This window comes from Meyerozyma guilliermondii, genomic scaffold (assembly GCF_000149425.1).
Source record: "Meyerozyma guilliermondii ATCC 6260 scaffold_6 genomic scaffold, whole genome shotgun sequence".
In the NCBI taxonomy this organism is placed as follows: Eukaryota; Fungi; Ascomycota; class Pichiomycetes; order Serinales; family Debaryomycetaceae; genus Meyerozyma; species Meyerozyma guilliermondii.
In genome coordinates, this window is record NW_001809795.1 from 723,878 (window position 1) to 741,201 (window position 17,324).

The following is a 17,324-nucleotide window of genomic DNA, read 5'->3' on the forward strand; positions in this document are numbered from 1 at the left end:
GGCGATGAGATGCGAACCTGGTTAGACGCTTGTTAGTGGCATGAGTAGGCCCGCTTTCTTGGATCAGGAGGCTCCCAAGGGCTATGTGGCTGGTATAGGCCGTGGAGCTACCGGATTTACCACCAGTGCAGACACAGGAGCCGTGAGGATCGAAGACGACATAGAGGACGACGGACCCAAAATCGACGATGATTCTGGTTTGTTAGCACGCCGAGGAAAAGGCGATGCGGCCGAGGAAGAAGCCGATAAGATCTACGAGGACATCGAGCGACGGCTTCTTGAAAAAAAGCGTAAAAAAAACGAACAATTGGTGGAAAGACCACCTTCTGACGACCCGGTGTCGCAGTTTGTGGATCTAAAACGAGATCTTTCTCAAGTCACACGGGACCAATGGGCAGCATTGCCTGAGGTGGGTGATCTCACGAGACGTAATAAGCGTATGCGTTTGCTTGAGAAGCAACAACAGAGATTTTATGCCGTTCCTGACAGTGTTTTAACTGGCTTGGGATCGTCACAGACAACCAACTTTGCTTCCATTTCACAGGGAAAGGACAAAATCTTAAGCCAGCGGCTAGACGAGCTCCTACCGCAAGCCCAGGGCACCACAGATATCGTTGAGGAACAGGATTCCGACATGGACTCACAAATCGCTGATGCCAATCGCACTCGCTTGGTGTTGAATTCGCTTCGAAGAACGGCTCCAAACAAAGCCAGCTCGTGGATAGCCTCTATTAGAGTCGAGGAGCAAGCAAAGAACTTTTCCGCTGCAAAAAGGCTCGCGGTACAAGCGTGCCAGAAGGTGCCTCAGAGTGAAGAAGTCTGGCTCGAGAGTATTAGAATTCACCAGAAATCTTTGCAATCTAGCTACGAGTGCAAAAGCATTGCCAACAGTGGTCTCAAGTTCAATCCCAAATCCGTCAGTCTCTGGTTGAAATTGTACGACTTGGAATCTAATTCGGATACCTTCACAAAACGCAAGGTACTAATGAGAGCCATTGAGAACCTCCCTCGTGTTCCAGAACTATGGAAAAAACTCGTGCAAGAAGAAGAGAATGGTGAAGAGAAGCGCAAATTGGTTCTTAAAGCCGTGGAATTATGCCCGCTGGATTGGGATCTCCGTCGTATTTTGGTCTCTCTTTCCGACTACAAGGAGAGCAAAAATATCCTCAACGATGCCCGAAAGGTTATGGGTGGTAATCCGCAATTGTGGGTCACAGCCGTAGAGTTGGAAGAAAAACACAACCCAGAAGTTCTGGAAACAAAATTAGTGTCGATGATGAAAAAAGGTATGAGCGAAGTACTGAAAGTCGAAGAATCAGATCATGCCAATGTAGATTGGATAAAGTACGCGATGGCTGCCGAAGATGAGAACTACCTCAAGACATGCCATGCTTTGACAACGGCAGCTTTTCATACTCAATCTGAAGAACTTTTGGACCTTCCTGGCTGGATACAGAAGGCACAAGATTCTTCAAAATCTCATAAGAACACTGCTAAATTCATTTACCAGGCAATAGTGGAAAAGTTCCCGAATGACATTGATATCTGGTTACTTCTCTTTGAGTCTCTGAAGGGAGAAATGCCAACATTGGTGCAACACTACAAGCATGCGATCGAATTGAATCCTGGTGAAGAATTGTTCCGTTTGATGTACGCCAAGGATCTTTGGAAACTAGCAGGCGATGTAGGTGGGGCAAGAAGTGTTTTACTGTCTGCTAACAAAGTACTACCTCAAAGTGAAGAAATTTGGCTTGCTATGGCCAAACTCGAAATCATGAACCAACAGTGTAAAGATGCTGGAGTCATCTTTGAACGGGCATTGAAAGAGAAAGCTAAGGACTCTCCTCGTATCTGGTACAAATACATTCATTACCAGCGATACATGTACTACAAGAAGGAATTATCGTCAGACAAACTAATTGAGATTGTGGAAGAGGCATTGAATAATTTTCCCCAAAACAGTAAATTGCACCTACAGAAGAGCCAGATATTTTCGCTGGACGTTAACGATCACCAAAAAGCAAGACTGGCACTATCCCAAGCGGTTAAAATTTGTCCTCAGTCTGTACCACTCTGGATTTCACTTTCTCAGTTGGAAGAAATGCAGTTCAAAAATTTGCTAAAAGCGAGATCCACTTTGGATTTGGCTCTCTTGAAGAACCCAGATAGTGATCTCTTGTGGGTCCATAAAGTGCAGCTAGAAAGAAGAGCAGGAGATACCGTTGCTGCTTCGCAAATGTGCTCGAGAGCCTTACAAAAATTTCCCAATTCCCCTCTACTTTGGGTAGAGCAATTGTCATTGATCACCAAGCTGTCACAGAAAAAGAACAGTTTTTTGGATGCCCTTCAAAAAACGAAGAATTCCTCGGAGGTTTTAGTCGCGATCGGAAGGTCGTTTTACATGGAAGGAAAATACTCCAAAGCCGAACAATGGTTTCAAAGAAGTGTCGATGCTGAAAGTGAGAACGGAGATGCCTGGAGCTGGCTCTACAAGGTATTGGGAAGTTTGGGAAAAAGTGATCGTAGACTGGAAATCTCGAAGAAAGTTGATTCGCTCTATGATTCTATAAGCAAAGGTTTCATTTGGATCAAATGTAAAAAGGACCCAAAGAACCTTACTTGCTCTGGAACGGAGATCTTGGAGGCCACTGCAAAGGCTATTTAATCAAAATCTTAAATGAAAAAGGTTTTATTAGCTTCTAATATTACATTTATAGTACACTATGCTTAGGCATTCCTGTTTTGCATGCTCAATGTCAACGCACTCAAGAAACACGGAATCTCATCTTGTTCTGTTACCCATTGAGTCACTAAGGTTTCACACTTTGATTTGAACTCGTAGCTTCCATAAGCTTTCAAAGATTTCGTTCCCGTGTCCAACAATAAATAGTCGTTTTTGGGTTCGTCGGAAGGTTTGTATCTTGATACAAGCTTCATCCTCGATAACATATCATTGGGGTTAATGGGGTTTGCAATAAATTCGATGTTGTAGCCAAAGTACTTTGAGATTACCGAAAGAACATCGCGGCTCTTTTGCGAGTAGATTGACTTGAGTCGATTATTACGCTTTGACAAAGACTCGATTTCGGTTTTCAACTGCTGCTTGTCGCATTCTTGTCTCTCAAATACCGCTCGTGGGATACTTTTCACCTCTTCATTTTCCACATATTTTTTCATAAGGTTCTCATTCTCATGCCTAAGTGCATCAAGCATTGCCTGCTTGACTATCTGGTCTTGAGAAGCAGGATTGAGACGCAACTGTAGGGTGTGCAACAGCTCTCTCTTGTCCTTTAGTTGCTGGTATTCCTTGAGTCTGGCCTGAACGCTTTCTACTTCTTCTTCTAGAGTTTTAACTTTCGCTCGCAAGCGGACATTTTCTCCTTCCAAAGAGGTTATGCTCGTTCTGAGGGGAGACTCATACGCTGGACGTTTGTTTCCGGCTTCAAAATTTGGAGTGGGTTGCTTTGCTCTAGCTTGCAAGTTGTTTATCTCGGCCCGGCAATCATCAAGAAGCTTTTGAAGGTTCTGCACATGCGACCCATTGACATCTGCTGGAGCATCGGCAGTTTTCTTTTGAGCTATAAGCGTATCTTGTTGCTTGAGCAGGTCTCTCAAAAAATTGATCTCTTTCACGTTAAGTAGTTTTTGACGTTCCAACTTCTCTATCAATTGCTGGCGCGAGTCGACCACCTCCTGAAGCGTCCGAATCTTCTGCTGCAATTCTCCATTGGTAGCCATATGTTCAGCAAGCTGTGATTGTGTGTCGGTTAGGTGTATCTGGCACTCATCAAATTTGGACTGAAGAACCAAGTTGGTGTTTTGGAGATTCTTGTAGTTGTCCATGAAGCTGTATATGCGATCTTCAGTTGATGTGCCGTTGCCTTTGATTGTATGGGAGTCGATAATATCGAAATAAGCGTCGAATCTGGCTTTCAACTCCAAGTGGTCCACTTCAAGCTGGCAGTACTTCTCCTCATATGGCTCCAACATGGCTACTTTTTTGGTCAAGGAAATGTTCTTTTCGCGGAGCAAGTCTGCGGACTCTTTTTGCTTGAGAAGCTCATTAATTTTCTGCTGCTGGTCGGTGGTGGTCCGCTGCAATTGGAATAGTTTCTGCTGGAGAATTTCCGAAGCGGTTCCAGAAGACATTTGGCTGCCTATCAAGTTGAGTTTATCCATCAAATGGTCATTTGTCTTGCGGAGGCTCTTGTTTCCCTCCTCCAAGTCGTCTATTTTGTCTTGTAGCTGCTCGGCTACCTCTTCATGGTACTTGGAATCAGCCCGCAATTGCTCGTAAAGCCTACGAATGTTGTTGTATTTGCTTTCTAGCGCCGAATTGCGCTCCACCAAGTCGTTTCGCTCGATTTTGGCGTCTTTTAGTTGTGTTTTTAATTCGTCAAAATGGGTCTGTTGGATGGACTGAGCATTGTCGTACTTGGACTGGAGTTGTTCTCGCTGCTTATACAAAAAGTCAAAGTCGCTCTGCAACGTGCTGAGTTCCAGGTTCTTCTGGGTGATGAGCTCCTCACACTTGGACACGAGCAGTTCCTTTTCTTGGTGATAGAGCTTCTTTTCAGTGCGAAGCGAAGTGAGCTGGAATTCCAATTGCGACACTTTTTGGCGCAAGCTGTGGTCCGATGTGGTATCTAGCAGTAGTCGGGGGTGTTCCACGAACGGCGAGGACCCCGAAGAGGACATGGTGAAAAAGTGAGGTTGAGGTGAGGTTGAATGAGATTGAGATGCGGTTCTGAGATTGAGATTGAGCTGAATTTGAATGTTCGCGCAGGGCGAGCGGAGTGCACGCGAGAAAACCGCGGAGGTGTGGAGCGATTTGGTGCGAAATCACAGCTTGATAGTGACACTGACCAATCCTAACACACCACGATATGAGCAAAATGTAAGTAAATCAAGGTTCTTACACCAGAATACTCACTAACACCAGACCCAGAAACTTCAAGTTGTTGGAGGAGTTGGAAAAAGGAGAAAAAGGTTTGGGTGCCGAATCCATCTCCTATGGTCTTTCCAACCAAGATGATATCACCATGACCAACTGGAACGGAACCATTTTGGGGCCCCCACACTCCACCCACGAAAACCGGATCTACTCTTTGACAATTATATGTGACGAAAGTTATCCTGACAAACCACCAAGTGTTAAATTTATTTCCAAAATCAACCTTCCATGTGTGGGTCCTCTGGGCCAGGTTTTGGTGGACCAGTTTGATACTTTGAAAAACTGGAAACGGTCGTACACGATGGAGACGGTGCTCCTCGAGCTCCGGAAGTGCATGGCAGCACCTGCCAATAAGAAATTGCCGCAGCCCGCCGAGGGCTCTACTTACTGAGAAGAAGTGAGAAGGTAAGGATGGAGGAATGGATTGGGTCAGAGCTGAAGAATGGAGATCGAGGTGAAGTTGAAGAAACGGTGTGTGAGGTCAAGGATTGGAGGGTGTTGGAAATGAGAGTGGTATATGGAGACCATGATTGTGGAAGACAGTTCCATGATTTTGGTTTACGGAGAACCATGATTATAAGGTAGGTGTGATGAGGAAGGTGTCTGGTGAAGATTATTGTGGCTATGGACCAAGGCTATTATATAGATGGAAGCTGATGCAACACACTGCTGCTTGTGAATACTCTGCATTAATGTCAATACACCTATCGACAAACACTTCTTGCTTTTCTTTTGTGCTAGCTTTCGTTTGTTCTTTCCTCTCGCTCTAGATTCTCCATGTAACGTTGTAACTCTTTTTCCGCTTCCATAAACTCCTCGATGTCTTTTCCGTATCGGCTCTGTTCGAGCAAATCTCGATTTGTGGTCTCGTCGGTGACCTCTATGTTTGTCCATTTGTTGTAGCGCACTTTCTTGCCGTCAACTGTCTCTACTACGGGCATCAAACACCTTTGAAAAAGTCGTTTAAATGGCAAACAAATGATCTTTGCTGGTGTCGAATTGTTAGGAGAAACCTTGAAAGTGCACTCATATTGAGTCAAGGATCGAAGCAGGCATTTGTGGTCCAAAGGGTCCTCGAGACATGTGGCATATTGGTGTCGTATTTCCTTACCACTATACACGGGAGTTGGGGGCGCCATGAGTATGTAGGATTGGTGAATTAATTTCACCAATTACCCACCCGTACACCAGTGTGGGGTCAAGCACCAACTAAAAGATGGTTGCAATTTTTTTGGTGCAGCTCTCTCAGCACCTCACATTGATCCCCTTTCTCTTTTCTGACTCGCGGAGCTCAAACATCACCTGCGAGCCTACGAAAAGTGCACTCAGCGACAACACAAAAAATTCAAATCCAGAAACCGTGCTGAACATTTCTCGCAAAAGCGCTATAACTCCGTCTTTTCCAAGACAAAACCCAAACAAATTGGCCAACATCATCATCCAGATATTGAAAACTGCTCCAAGGCCACACGCGTAGCGAAACCACCACTCGTTCTGGTAGGGTTTGAAGTACATTGTAGCACCTATTTCCGGCAACAAGAAGAGAACCACCATCCAGCCCCACATCAAGAGCTTTAGCTGAATATCGTGCCAAACAGCGACGAAGCTGAACACACACAAATTGGCAATAATACGGTATTTCCCTGAACCTCCCAAAGGAACGTAAATGTAGCGAACAACCCAACGGTTGTAAGACCGGTGCCAAGCTCTCCAGAAAGCCACCGCCGAGTAGTTGTTGTCCATACACCGAATCATGTTTTCTGGCGGATCGATACCGTCGAGCAAACTCCAGAACCGGAACAATCTCCAAGGAATCAATAGCTTCAACCAGATGATGTTCAAGTTGAACAACCCCAACATCGAGATTTGGAACGGAGTATCGCCATCCCACGCCTTTGTTTTCGAGACCGCCACAACGTACATAAAGTGCAAGAGGAATTCCATGACAAGAATGCAAAAAACCAATCTTGCAAAGTAGATGAGTGTGCGCTTATAGTCCTTAACGCTGGGAAGCTGGTAGTAGTTGGATTGGTAGATGTAGTCGTTGAAGGTGATGATGGGTCCAGCAATGAAGAGAGGGGTGTATGTGAGGTACGCAAAGTAGTTGATGAGGTTGTAATCTGCCAAAGGAATGGGGGCAGTTAGGCGCAGTCGGTCGTCTAAAAACGACAAGATATTGGACGAAGCTTCTTCTTTCGAGTCGTCCTCCTTCTTGGGGCTTGCTGGCGGCGAGTACAATTTCTCCAAGTAGTCCAAATTGTAGGAGATCATTCTCAAGAGAGTGAAGTTGAAGAAGACGTCCCACCTGGAAATTATGCCTTTGAACCCGTCGTTCAAAAGAGAAGATCCGAGCGACAAATTGCGGTATCTGTCATTGATGAACAATGTCAGGATCCCGTAGATCCACGTAACGGCTACAGCAGCTTTTTTCGAGGGAATGTACCGGCCAATGGCATAATTGGTGAGAACATGGGCCACGATTCTCAAGCTGTTAAAACCGTGAGCAGCAAATAAAAACAAGATTCCAAACCCGAAATCAAACCACGTACGTTTCAGGATCCTCAAGAGGGGAGTGGCGAGTCTACGGACCAGACAATGCAATACAATCAAGCCACTCAAGAGGAAAAAATTGTCTCTGAAAAATCGGTACTGTTGATCGGAATTGTCTACTTTTCGCCCAAAGAGCCACCCCTGGCTCAAAAGATGCGCAAACCGTGGATAATTGGGGTTGGTCTCATTCGACGCGTCCATAGCCGTTTTATACATAAGTGGAACCACCACCACAAAAACCAAAATGTAAAATTTAAATTCAAAAGTCGACCATCTCGATTTATGATTTACAGAGTTTATCACGGCCTGGCGCTTGGCAGCATTTGCTGGGGGAAAAAGCCGGGTGTCGAGGGTTTCCAAGGAGAAAAACTCGAGTACGTGGTTGAGTAACCCCATAGTGGATGGGGAACGCGGCGCGAACAAGAAGTAGGGAGGTGTCTGGGTGGGAGGGGAGAGGAGCAAGGAAGAAATCTTGTGCGCAGGAATAAGCTCTGTCTGTTTCCTGCATGTGCGCGAACGGCTGGTAGCAACATGTGAAAATTCAGGCACCGAATATTTTGTAGAGTAAGATGGAGAAGATGGAGTAAGAGGCTGGTGAGCGGGCAATCAGATTACCGGATTGGTGCAGTTGCTGCAGTTGGTGCAATTTCAGAATGCATGTACTAATCTACCCGATTCAGCTTCTTGGAATCTAATGTGTCGCTTTTAGTTACCAGTACATGATTCTATTTTGTCCTCTCATTTCAGCTCATTTCACATAAATTTCATGCTCTTTAAGTGGCCGTTTGCTTTTAATGCATGATAATGCGGCCCTCCAATAACTCGTGCTTATGCGTTAGTCGCGCGTGCATGACAGTGCAGCAAGGCGTGCAGCATTGTTGCAAGTAGACCCATAATTTTTGGCCCCACTCCAACGTCACCACCAGTCGCCATACGACGGGGTCTGCTGTGTAGCCTCATCGCATGCGCCTCGTGCATATCTCGAGATGACACATGCGAGTGTTCATGTGCCTTGCAGCCGTGAGCCGCCCAGCGGCGCACACGAGAAGGCAGATTTACGCATTGGTCGGGGCACGAAGCGAGAAGAACAACATTAGCCAGCAGGTTCAAATATCATTATAAAAGAGAATCGACTGTGTTATCGGTTTACGCATCACGCAGACGCATCGCATCACGCAGACGCAAACGCCCCTCACCCCATTGTAGACGCACAGTCAAGCGCACCAAACCGGTAAAAATCCGCGACAAAAAGCGACATTTTTATCACAACGGATATATCTTTATTGTTTGGTGGTTTTTTTTTCTAATGACCCTTGAAGACAAGTTGACACCTCCCAGTACGCCGCCGTCGGTAGATTCCACCGCGGCTAAGTCGCGTATAACGCCTCAGGTATCGGAGGCTTCTGGAAGTTACGAAAATGGCGATATTGACCTGATGGATATCGCCAAAAAAATGTACCACGATCAGTTTGTGTCGATTCAACCAGAAGAATATACCCAGTTTCTCGCGGCAGCCGACGCGGAGTCGGAGAAGATCCGGGATTACTATATGGACCTTTTTACGTGGCATTCCAACCTTCTTACATCTACACGAATGTTGTGTGCCAAGCTTCATTTGAAAGGAGAATCGCAAGAAATCGACCGGATCTTGAGTTCATTCACCAAGTCGTACATCCGGCAACACCCATGCAACGTTTTTGCCACACAAAATTTCGAAAAAATCTACATTGTGTTGTACCTGATCATCCTCCTCAATACCGCGCTCCACAACCACGAGCTCGCCAACAAGTCGAAAATCTCCCAGACCGAGTATGTTCGCAACACGTTCCTGACGTTTGTTCAGCAGGACGCCCGCAACTCAAAGTCTTTGTCCATAAAACAAAGAATCGTGATTGAACGAGAGCTCTGTGAATTCTACGACGATTTGGTGCGCCATGAACTCCACCTCAAAGACTTGGACCCGTCCCAGAACCTCTCTACCTCCCAGTTCCAGCCGCTCTCGCGCCAGCTCTCCGGGCTGTCCATTTGGCTGACAGATACCGGCCGGCGGTCGTCGTATGCTGCAAAACGAATCTCCACCACCCCGCTGCTGGTTTCACATTACCCTTCGTCAACGTCGCTGCCGTCCAAATCTCGCGTAGGGTTCACCAGGGCTCTCGCTAGCGATCTGAAGGTGTATAGCCACCTGAACGGCTCCAGAGTGTCGGCAACCAGCGTTCGAAACAGAAACTCACTCGACCATTTGCGAACCAATAATTTGAATAATTTGTCCAATACCACTCCTCTTTCCATGAAGAGGTCTTCACGAGCCTCCATAATGTCCCGCGAGTCCACTGCTACCCTGCACGACGACACACTGGTGTTACTGATGGAATCTCACCTCAATCAGCTCGACCTCGACTCCGACGCTCCGGTGCAAAATGTCGACGAGTTCAACGTGGACGACTACCAGGACAGCTACGACTTGACGTTGGAGTTGCAGGGGTCGCCGTACCTCAAAGAAGGGTTGTTGCGTTTGAAAATCATCAATAATGACCAGGTGGATTCCACTTCTTCAGACGTCGAATCTTCCGCTGCCTCCACCATGTCTACCAGCGGCGCCTCCAGGTTCTTCTCCTTCTTCCGCAGCTCGCCGGCTGCTCCTCCGCCTGCGCAAACCGGAACACATTCGCTAATCAGCAAGTTTGTAGAGGACTTTGTGGTGGTGTCGAAAGGCGAACTTTCGTTGTACTCGTTTGACCCCAAGGTGATCAAGAAGCAGCAGCAGAAAGTGAAAAAGTTTCAGAAACGGTCGCTCATGGCTGGGCTTGAAAACACTCCGGAAAACGACGAGGTGGGAGATGGTAACTGGTTGAAAAATGCTGCTTGTGTGGGCCAATATAATCTCTGTGATACCCATGCCCAATTGGAAAAATCGCTCTCCACTGGAAAAGTGATCTGGTCGTTGACTTTCCCCAAAATTTCGAAAAAACCCGCCAAAAAATTCATCTTTGAAGCGGGAACCAAGGAAGTGGCTCTTGAGTTTATCAACTCGTGCAACTTTTGGGCCGCCAAGATCACCGCCGTGCCCACGCTGGAAGAAAGTGTGTCGCTGATCGAGTACGGTTGGACCAACTTGGACCATTTAATTGCCAAAAAGGACCAGTTCAAACGGAGCAAAGATATCCACAAGTGGGAACCACTTCCCAAGGGCGTCTATTTGAGTTCGTATGTGGTGGACTCCAACGACAGCGCCAGCCATACCGGGATGATGAAGCAGTTTGTCAAGACTTTGGCGTACCACAATAGTCTCAAGCGATTGTACGCTGAGTTCAATCTGCAGAAAATCAAGTTTATGAAGAACATTAACTCTACCGGAACAAACTATAACCGAGTGGTGGGCAACTTCGAAGCCAAGATTGCCGACTACAAGTTTGAAATGAAAAAATACAAGAGTTATCTCATCATCTTGGCATTTGGGTTGCAGCTTCGGTTTGATCTCGAAGACCAGGACCATGAAGAAGACGAACTTTTCAACGATTCCGATGTCAATTTAGAAGGGGAAACTGTGGCCCGGGACCTGGAAGTGGTAGAGCTGGAACTCACCAAGCTTGTCAAGTTTGAGATTCGTCGTTTGTTCATGAACATGAAAGGAATCAGCCGCATTATTCCCACCTACCAGTCGCTGAGATCGATCACCGAGATGGCCGAGCTTGCAGGCAAGGACGGCAGCCGGTCTTTTCCGCTCGTCAAGTCGCCAAAAACCTTTACTCTTGCTAATTACAACGACACTGAAAGTCCGGTGAATCAGCTACTAAATACCACTGGAAATTCAACCACGAATACCAACGAAAAGGACTTTGTACACAGCTACAGCACGAACACCATCAAGGAGGAGGAAGAGGAGACGGAAGACGACCACAAGCTGTCGATTGAAATGGTTAAAACGGCGGTTGTGGGCAAGCCGCAACTTGTAGAATTAGGTGTATAGAAGAAGAAGAGAAGAAATAGAAAAAGAGAAGAAGAAGTAGAAGTAGAGAAGAAGAAGCGGAAGCGGAAAAGTTAGAATTGAAAAAATAATTCGCCTTGACTGTATCAGTGAGTCGCTCTCGCTTCTCACTTTAATTTCCTGCATATATATCCAGTGAGCACACTTCTCACTCTTCTCATTTTTCTTTACTTGTTCTGTTCTCATTTTCCTTACCTAATTCTCCTGCACCAACAGTGAGTCGCTCGCGCTCCTCACTCTTCTTGCCACCAACATGTCGGATCCCTTCTCCATCAATGGAGGTGCTGCAGTAGCCATGGTGGGCAAAGACTGCATTGCCATAGCGTGTGACACCAGACTAGGAAGCCAGTCGCTTGGCTTGGCAAATAATTTCGAAAAAGTGTTCCAAATGGGAAAAACTACTTTTCTTGGTCTCACAGGTTTAGCTACAGATGTGATTACATTGCGTGAAGATTTCCGCCTCAAGAACAATTTGTACAAGTTGAGGGAAGAACGAGAAATGGAACCCAAAACATTGGCCAATCTTGTCAGCACATCACTTTATGAACGTCGGTTTGGTCCATATTTCGTGTCGCCAATTGTGGCCGGTTTGGGTAAGGGAGGCCAGCCTTTTATATGTGGATTTGACCTGATTGGATGCATTGACTTTGCTAAGGATTTTATTGTTAGTGGTACTGCTTCGGACCAGTTGTATGGTACGTGTGAATCATTGTATGAACCCAACTTGGAGCCGGAAGATTTGTTTGAGACAATCAGTCAGGCTTTGTTGAACGCAGTGGATCGTGATGCGTTGTCGGGATGGGGAGCTGTAGTGTATGTGGTGACCAAGGAAAAGGTGGTTCGCCGGGTGTTGAGAACAAGACAGGATTAGAACAGAGTGACCGCCAGAGGTGGTCACTCTGGAGGGCCATAGAGCTCGGAAAGATTTGGGTGTAAGCGGGTGGGTGACGGTACTCGGAAGCTGTCTGAACACGATATCCAACTCAAACAAATAGAGATGTCACTACCTTCTGTGTGTATATTTACGATTGCGTGGCACCTTCATACTATGTACATTTCTCTTCATTCAACTCCATTCAACTGCCGGTCTTTTTCGCAGCTTCTTGTTCAATCATCTTCTTCAAATAATTGTTTTTTCCATACATCTCCTCTTCCCGCTCACGACGACGCTTCTCGTACTCCTTCTGGCGCTCTCTACTTCTTTTGATCCGTTCGTTGGCATCGTTGAGCCTCGTATGATGAATACATTTGGCAAGCTCATCTTTTTCAAAGTTGCACAGTCCCAAAGCCTGTTTGAGAAACTCTTGCCGATGGCACTCCTCGAGTGCATCCATAAGCGACTCACAGGTGTCAAATCTAACCCGATCGAGCTGGGGGTGCATGATGATGCAGCGAAATCCGGTTGCCTCCAACTGTGTGCGCAGACTGCAACCGGAAATCATCTGGTGCACGGGTGTCTGGTGTCTGGGTGTGCCTTCCCGCCAGTCGGTTCTCTGCGCGGCCCAATGCGGAACCTGCCGAACCCAATTTGGTCGGCGCAACCACCATCTTTTTCCTGCACATCACTTAATGTGCAGGGCGATAAGCCGAACGGCAAGACATAAATTGGCTCGTCATTCTTTTATCTCCCTTAACCATGAAATTATCGATTGTCGGTTTATTGGCCGCGATTTCGGTATCAGAGGCTGTTCATGTTCCCTTCTTTGACTCGGCAGCTGCGGCAGCTCGTCAACAAGTTAAATTGGGTTTTGACTTCGATCGGGTCACTGAAGGGTATCAGAACTTGATTGATAAAATCGACTCCAGTACTTCTTCAGTTGTGGAAACCATTGCCAAATACATGGAAGAGCCCGTGTCTGGCGTCACCAGCGATACCAAGAAATTGTGGTCGGAAATGATGTTGCAATTTCCAGAGGCAGTTGCAAAGTTGAACTTCAAGTCGCTTCCCAAGAAGTCCACTCCTCAGCAATTCGACTTCCATGTCACGGATGCCAAGGTGCCCAACCACCGTTTGAGAGTGAAGTCGACTCCGGAAGATTTGGGCGTTGATACCGTGAAACAATACACTGGTTACTTGGACGTGGACGATGAAGATAAGCACTTTTTCTACTGGTTTTTCGAGTCACGCAATGACCCCAAAAACGACCCGGTTATCTTGTGGTTGAACGGTGGTCCAGGTTGCTCTTCTCTTACTGGATTGTTCTTCGAGTTGGGTTCTTCGTCTGTGGGTCCTGGCTTGAAACCAATCTACAACCCTCACTCTTGGAACAGCAATGCTTCGGTCATCTTCCTTGACCAGCCCGTCAATGTCGGCTACTCGTACTCGTCAGCTCTGGTCTCCGACACCATTGCTGCCGGTAAGGATGTGTACGCATTCTTGGAATTGTTCTACAAACAATTCCCCGACTATTTGAACCTTCCCTTCCACATTGCTGGTGAGTCTTACGCCGGCCACTATATCCCTGCGTTTGCATCCGAGATCTTGTCGCACGAAGACCGTAGCTTCAACTTGACTTCGGTCTTGATTGGAAACGGCTTGACCGATCCTTTGACCCAATACGAATACTACGAGCCAATGGCTTGTGGACAGGGTGGCGAGCCTTCCGTGTTGGAACCAGAAGAGTGCGAGGCCATGTCCAATGCGGTGCCTAGATGTCAGAGCTTGATCCAATCATGTTACGACTCTAGTTCCGTGTGGCTGTGTGTTCCCGCTACCATCTACTGTAACAACGCCGAAATGGGACCTTACCAACGTTCCGGTCGTAACGTGTACGATATCCGGACCATGTGCGAGGGCGGCAACTTGTGCTACCCAGCTTTGGAGGATATTGAAAAGTACTTGAATTTGGATGAGGTGAAAAAAGCCGTGGGTGCCGAGGTCGACACCTATCAATCGTGCAACTTTGATGTCAACAGAAACTTCCAATTTGCTGGCGACTGGATGAAGCCACACTACAAGGCTGTGGTTGACCTTTTGGAGGCAGACTTGCCGGTGTTGATCTACGCTGGTGACAAGGACTTTATTTGCAACTGGTTGGGTAACGAGGCATGGACTAAAAGATTAGAATGGTCCGGAAAGGACAAGTTCTCCTCTGCTCCAATGGAACCTTGGACTGTAGGAAAAAAGCAAGTTGGTGAGGTGAGAAACCACAAACACTTTACCTTCTTGCGTGTCTACGGAGGAGGTCACATGGTTCCATATGACCAGCCAGAGAGCTCGTTGGCCATGGTCAACGAATGGATCGGAGGAAACTACAAGTTCTAGTATGGTATATCGTTTTATTGGATTTGATTAAAAGTAGTCGTAGCATCCGAACACCGGTTCCGGAACAGGCCCGATTAGGAAATTCGTCAACACCCGGTTGTTTCATTCTTCTTCCTTGAAATCAGCAACTATACCATCTAGCACACATCAAAGCCTTTTACCGTCTATGCAACTCGCGTTGGAGTTGGCGGTTTCCGTCTTTTCCATAGCTACAGGCTGTCTTTCGGCAGTCTGCATGGCGCACCAAGTTACCGTGGGAACGTCCTTGACACTAGTTTCCAGTTTTATAATGGCATTGATCCAGGTTTTTCGAGCCCTAAGCACTAGCCGAGTATCTGCCGTGGTGTCTTTGATTGGGGGGATGTTTTATCTTGCATCTGGACTAGTATTTATACTCCTAGATTTGGTTGCAAACAAGTTTCAAACGACGCTAACATTCCCACTTGTTGTGGTATTTGCCGTCAACATAGTCACCTGGGGCATCTCTGTGCCTATTTGTGACAAGCTGCATCGTTCATTATCCCAAGATAGTGAAAAAATAATAGAATCAAACACCTCTGAGCCGGACTCAGACCACAACCTTCAAGTTGATGTGCCAGATATCAGCAAAAAAATCTCCGAGAAGACACTCGTGCACGGTCCTGGCTACTCTAATAACTCCAGTGAGTCGACATTTTCCCAGTTTCTGGCACATTATGTGAAAAGCGAACAGTTGGCGGAATTCGAAAAAAAAGTCAAGCGATCAAAGTCCACCCCAGCATTGTCAAAGTCTACTCCAGAATTAGGATACACCCCAGCATTACTCTCCAAACCCTCCAGACGAAGCAAGAAATCGATAGAAAACGAGAAGGTTTTTCTTCGATGCGTTTCCCAGTCGCTTCTTCCGTCGGTACTCAAACAAGGTGAGAGCCCAATCTTGATGGTTAAACGCCAGCAGATGAAACCAGACATTGATTCAGGTACCCATTCCGACCAAGCCTCAATAAACCTTCCTTATATTGACGAATTTGAGGAAGATCATGTTCATTTTCCAGGTTTCGACCAAGCCGAGCTCACTTCTGAACAGGCTGAAAAATACATGAACGGATTGGCAATTCCTCAATCTAGATCACAGCCCGTATTGTGGAACCTGGAGACACGAAACGTCTCTGGTGGACAAGTCAATCATATCAGCCATGAGTCTTGGAATCCACAAGCATTCTTGGAACATCGCAGTCGATCTGGTGGAAATTTAACTATTGGTGGTTCTCGTTACGTTGGGTCCAAGTTGCGAAATAATAGTAGTGCTACGCTTGCACTTGACGATACCGACGCTACGTTCTTGCTACCCAGTCATATCAGTATTATCGACAGTTTAAGTGATTTGTCGAGCGCCAGACCTACGCTGTACAGGTCCATGAGTGCTCCCTCTTTACACACCTTTCGCAATGTCAGTAACGGCAGTGAAGTTCCCTCAATCCCAGAAAACCCTACTGTTGCCAAGTTTGACTTTGGAACCGTAGATCTTGCAAGGGTATGTACACCCACAACTCCACAGGAAGCCACCTCAGAATCACCACTTCGTCGTTTTATCAAAGATAGTCCCAAACGAATCACCAGCGTTTTCAAGAAAAAGTCCATGGATTTAGGCACTTTGCCTTCCCACAAACATAGCACGTCGGTAATATCGCAACAGTATTCAATGGCTTCCAGTAAGTCGTCTCCCCGAAAGTCCATTAAGTCGTTATTCAGTGGAAATGCAGCAGGTATGCAAACCCACCGAACCCAAGGTTCCGTGCCCGTTTTCTCGCTCCCAGTACTGGTGGCTAGAAGTGCTGAGCCCATTGACTTCTGGGACGTGAGTACTGCTCCCAGTAGTGGAGGACCTTCTCGTGTGAGCTCTGTTCCCAGCGATGTCATTGGTGCTTACGACCGGGAAAAATGGAGAACGCTCAAGCTTCGAAACGACGATACAGGGATGCTGTATGGTATTGGAGTGGACAACTTTTAGCATAGTATGTATATAAAATATGTGTGATACCCAATGAGCGTAATACCCAAATGAGCATTATTTGCAGCCGTGCGACTTGTTTCGAAAAGTGTGGGAGTCTATTTTTCTTTTCAATAATGGAGGTTAGGTGGCATTAGTGACCTGAAGTACAGTTTGTATATTCATGAGGATTTTCCATTTTACTGGAACTCTCAATATTTTATTGGAAGCTGTGTTTGTGAATTTTCAGCCATTAAATTTCTTGTTCGCATTCGCAAATTTCTTAAGACGATATAAACCAGCTGAATTTCAAGAACTACTAGCTACTCTCCATAAAATTAGAAAAAGTTTCCTCTAAATTTGCTATCGACTAATTGTGGTAATTTGCAGCCATCGACCATATGAAGCACAAGCCAAAAATACACACTTCTATAATATTCTCGATCTTTTCCGATTTGCTGATTTATTGGATCTTTTACTGCCTGCTACTGTTCAATTGGCGATTACTCCCCTAAAAGCTAAGTATTTGTGTCTTACTCTTCTTTTCAATTTGCAGCCGACTTCCTGCACATCTACCCATATAATCTCATCGCGCGAA

General features: G+C 46.3%; 10 protein-coding genes across 10 annotated transcripts; 6 read left to right on the forward strand and 4 right to left on the reverse strand. All coding sequences in view use genetic code 12, as the record gives it.

Moving 5' to 3' along the window:
- Nucleotides 1-40: 40 nt before the first annotated feature.
- Nucleotides 41-2,665, forward strand: PGUG_05007 (U4/U6-U5 snRNP complex subunit; the record flags this gene model as incomplete). Its single annotated transcript, XM_001483002.1, has 1 exon — nt 41-2,665. The coding sequence occupies one exon, from the start codon at nt 41-43 to the stop codon at nt 2,663-2,665; it is 2,625 nt and encodes an 874-aa protein (XP_001483052.2).
- A 62-nt stretch (nt 2,666-2,727) lies between these two features.
- PGUG_05008 (coiled-coil domain-containing protein) lies at nt 2,728-4,698 on the reverse strand (the record flags this gene model as incomplete). Its single annotated transcript, XM_001483003.1, has 1 exon — nt 2,728-4,698. One exon carries the CDS (start codon nt 4,696-4,698, stop codon nt 2,728-2,730), a length of 1,971 nt encoding a protein of 656 aa, XP_001483053.2.
- A 344-nt stretch (nt 4,699-5,042) lies between these two features.
- On the forward strand, nt 5,043-5,345 carry PGUG_05009 (E2 ubiquitin-conjugating protein; the record flags this gene model as incomplete). Its single annotated transcript, XM_001483004.1, has 1 exon — nt 5,043-5,345. One exon carries the CDS (start codon nt 5,043-5,045, stop codon nt 5,343-5,345), a length of 303 nt encoding a protein of 100 aa, XP_001483054.2.
- Nucleotides 5,346-5,691: 346 nt separating this feature from the next.
- PGUG_05010 (uncharacterized protein) lies at nt 5,692-6,093 on the reverse strand (the record flags this gene model as incomplete). Its single annotated transcript, XM_001483005.1, has 1 exon — nt 5,692-6,093. The coding sequence occupies one exon, from the start codon at nt 6,091-6,093 to the stop codon at nt 5,692-5,694; it is 402 nt and encodes a 133-aa protein (XP_001483055.2).
- A 106-nt stretch (nt 6,094-6,199) lies between these two features.
- Nucleotides 6,200-7,900, reverse strand: GUP1 (O-acyltransferase; the record flags this gene model as incomplete). Its single annotated transcript, XM_001483006.1, has 1 exon — nt 6,200-7,900. One exon carries the CDS (start codon nt 7,898-7,900, stop codon nt 6,200-6,202), a length of 1,701 nt encoding a protein of 566 aa, XP_001483056.2.
- A 910-nt stretch (nt 7,901-8,810) lies between these two features.
- Nucleotides 8,811-11,474, forward strand: PGUG_05012 (Arf family guanine nucleotide exchange factor; the record flags this gene model as incomplete). The annotated part of the gene is made up of 1 exon (XM_001483007.1): nt 8,811-11,474. The coding sequence occupies one exon, from the start codon at nt 8,811-8,813 to the stop codon at nt 11,472-11,474; it is 2,664 nt and encodes an 887-aa protein (XP_001483057.2).
- A 271-nt stretch (nt 11,475-11,745) lies between these two features.
- PUP3 (proteasome core particle subunit beta 3) lies at nt 11,746-12,363 on the forward strand (the record flags this gene model as incomplete). Its single annotated transcript, XM_001483008.1, has 1 exon — nt 11,746-12,363. One exon carries the CDS (start codon nt 11,746-11,748, stop codon nt 12,361-12,363), a length of 618 nt encoding a protein of 205 aa, XP_001483058.2.
- A 205-nt stretch (nt 12,364-12,568) lies between these two features.
- PGUG_05014 (uncharacterized protein) lies at nt 12,569-12,934 on the reverse strand (the record flags this gene model as incomplete). The annotated part of the gene is made up of 1 exon (XM_001483009.1): nt 12,569-12,934. The coding sequence occupies one exon, from the start codon at nt 12,932-12,934 to the stop codon at nt 12,569-12,571; it is 366 nt and encodes a 121-aa protein (XP_001483059.2).
- A 194-nt stretch (nt 12,935-13,128) lies between these two features.
- Nucleotides 13,129-14,757, forward strand: CPY1 (carboxypeptidase C; the record flags this gene model as incomplete). The annotated part of the gene is made up of 1 exon (XM_001483010.1): nt 13,129-14,757. The coding sequence occupies one exon, from the start codon at nt 13,129-13,131 to the stop codon at nt 14,755-14,757; it is 1,629 nt and encodes a 542-aa protein (XP_001483060.2).
- A 166-nt stretch (nt 14,758-14,923) lies between these two features.
- On the forward strand, nt 14,924-16,747 carry PGUG_05016 (uncharacterized protein; the record flags this gene model as incomplete). Its single annotated transcript, XM_001483011.1, has 1 exon — nt 14,924-16,747. One exon carries the CDS (start codon nt 14,924-14,926, stop codon nt 16,745-16,747), a length of 1,824 nt encoding a protein of 607 aa, XP_001483061.2.
- Nucleotides 16,748-17,324: the final 577 nt, after the last annotated feature.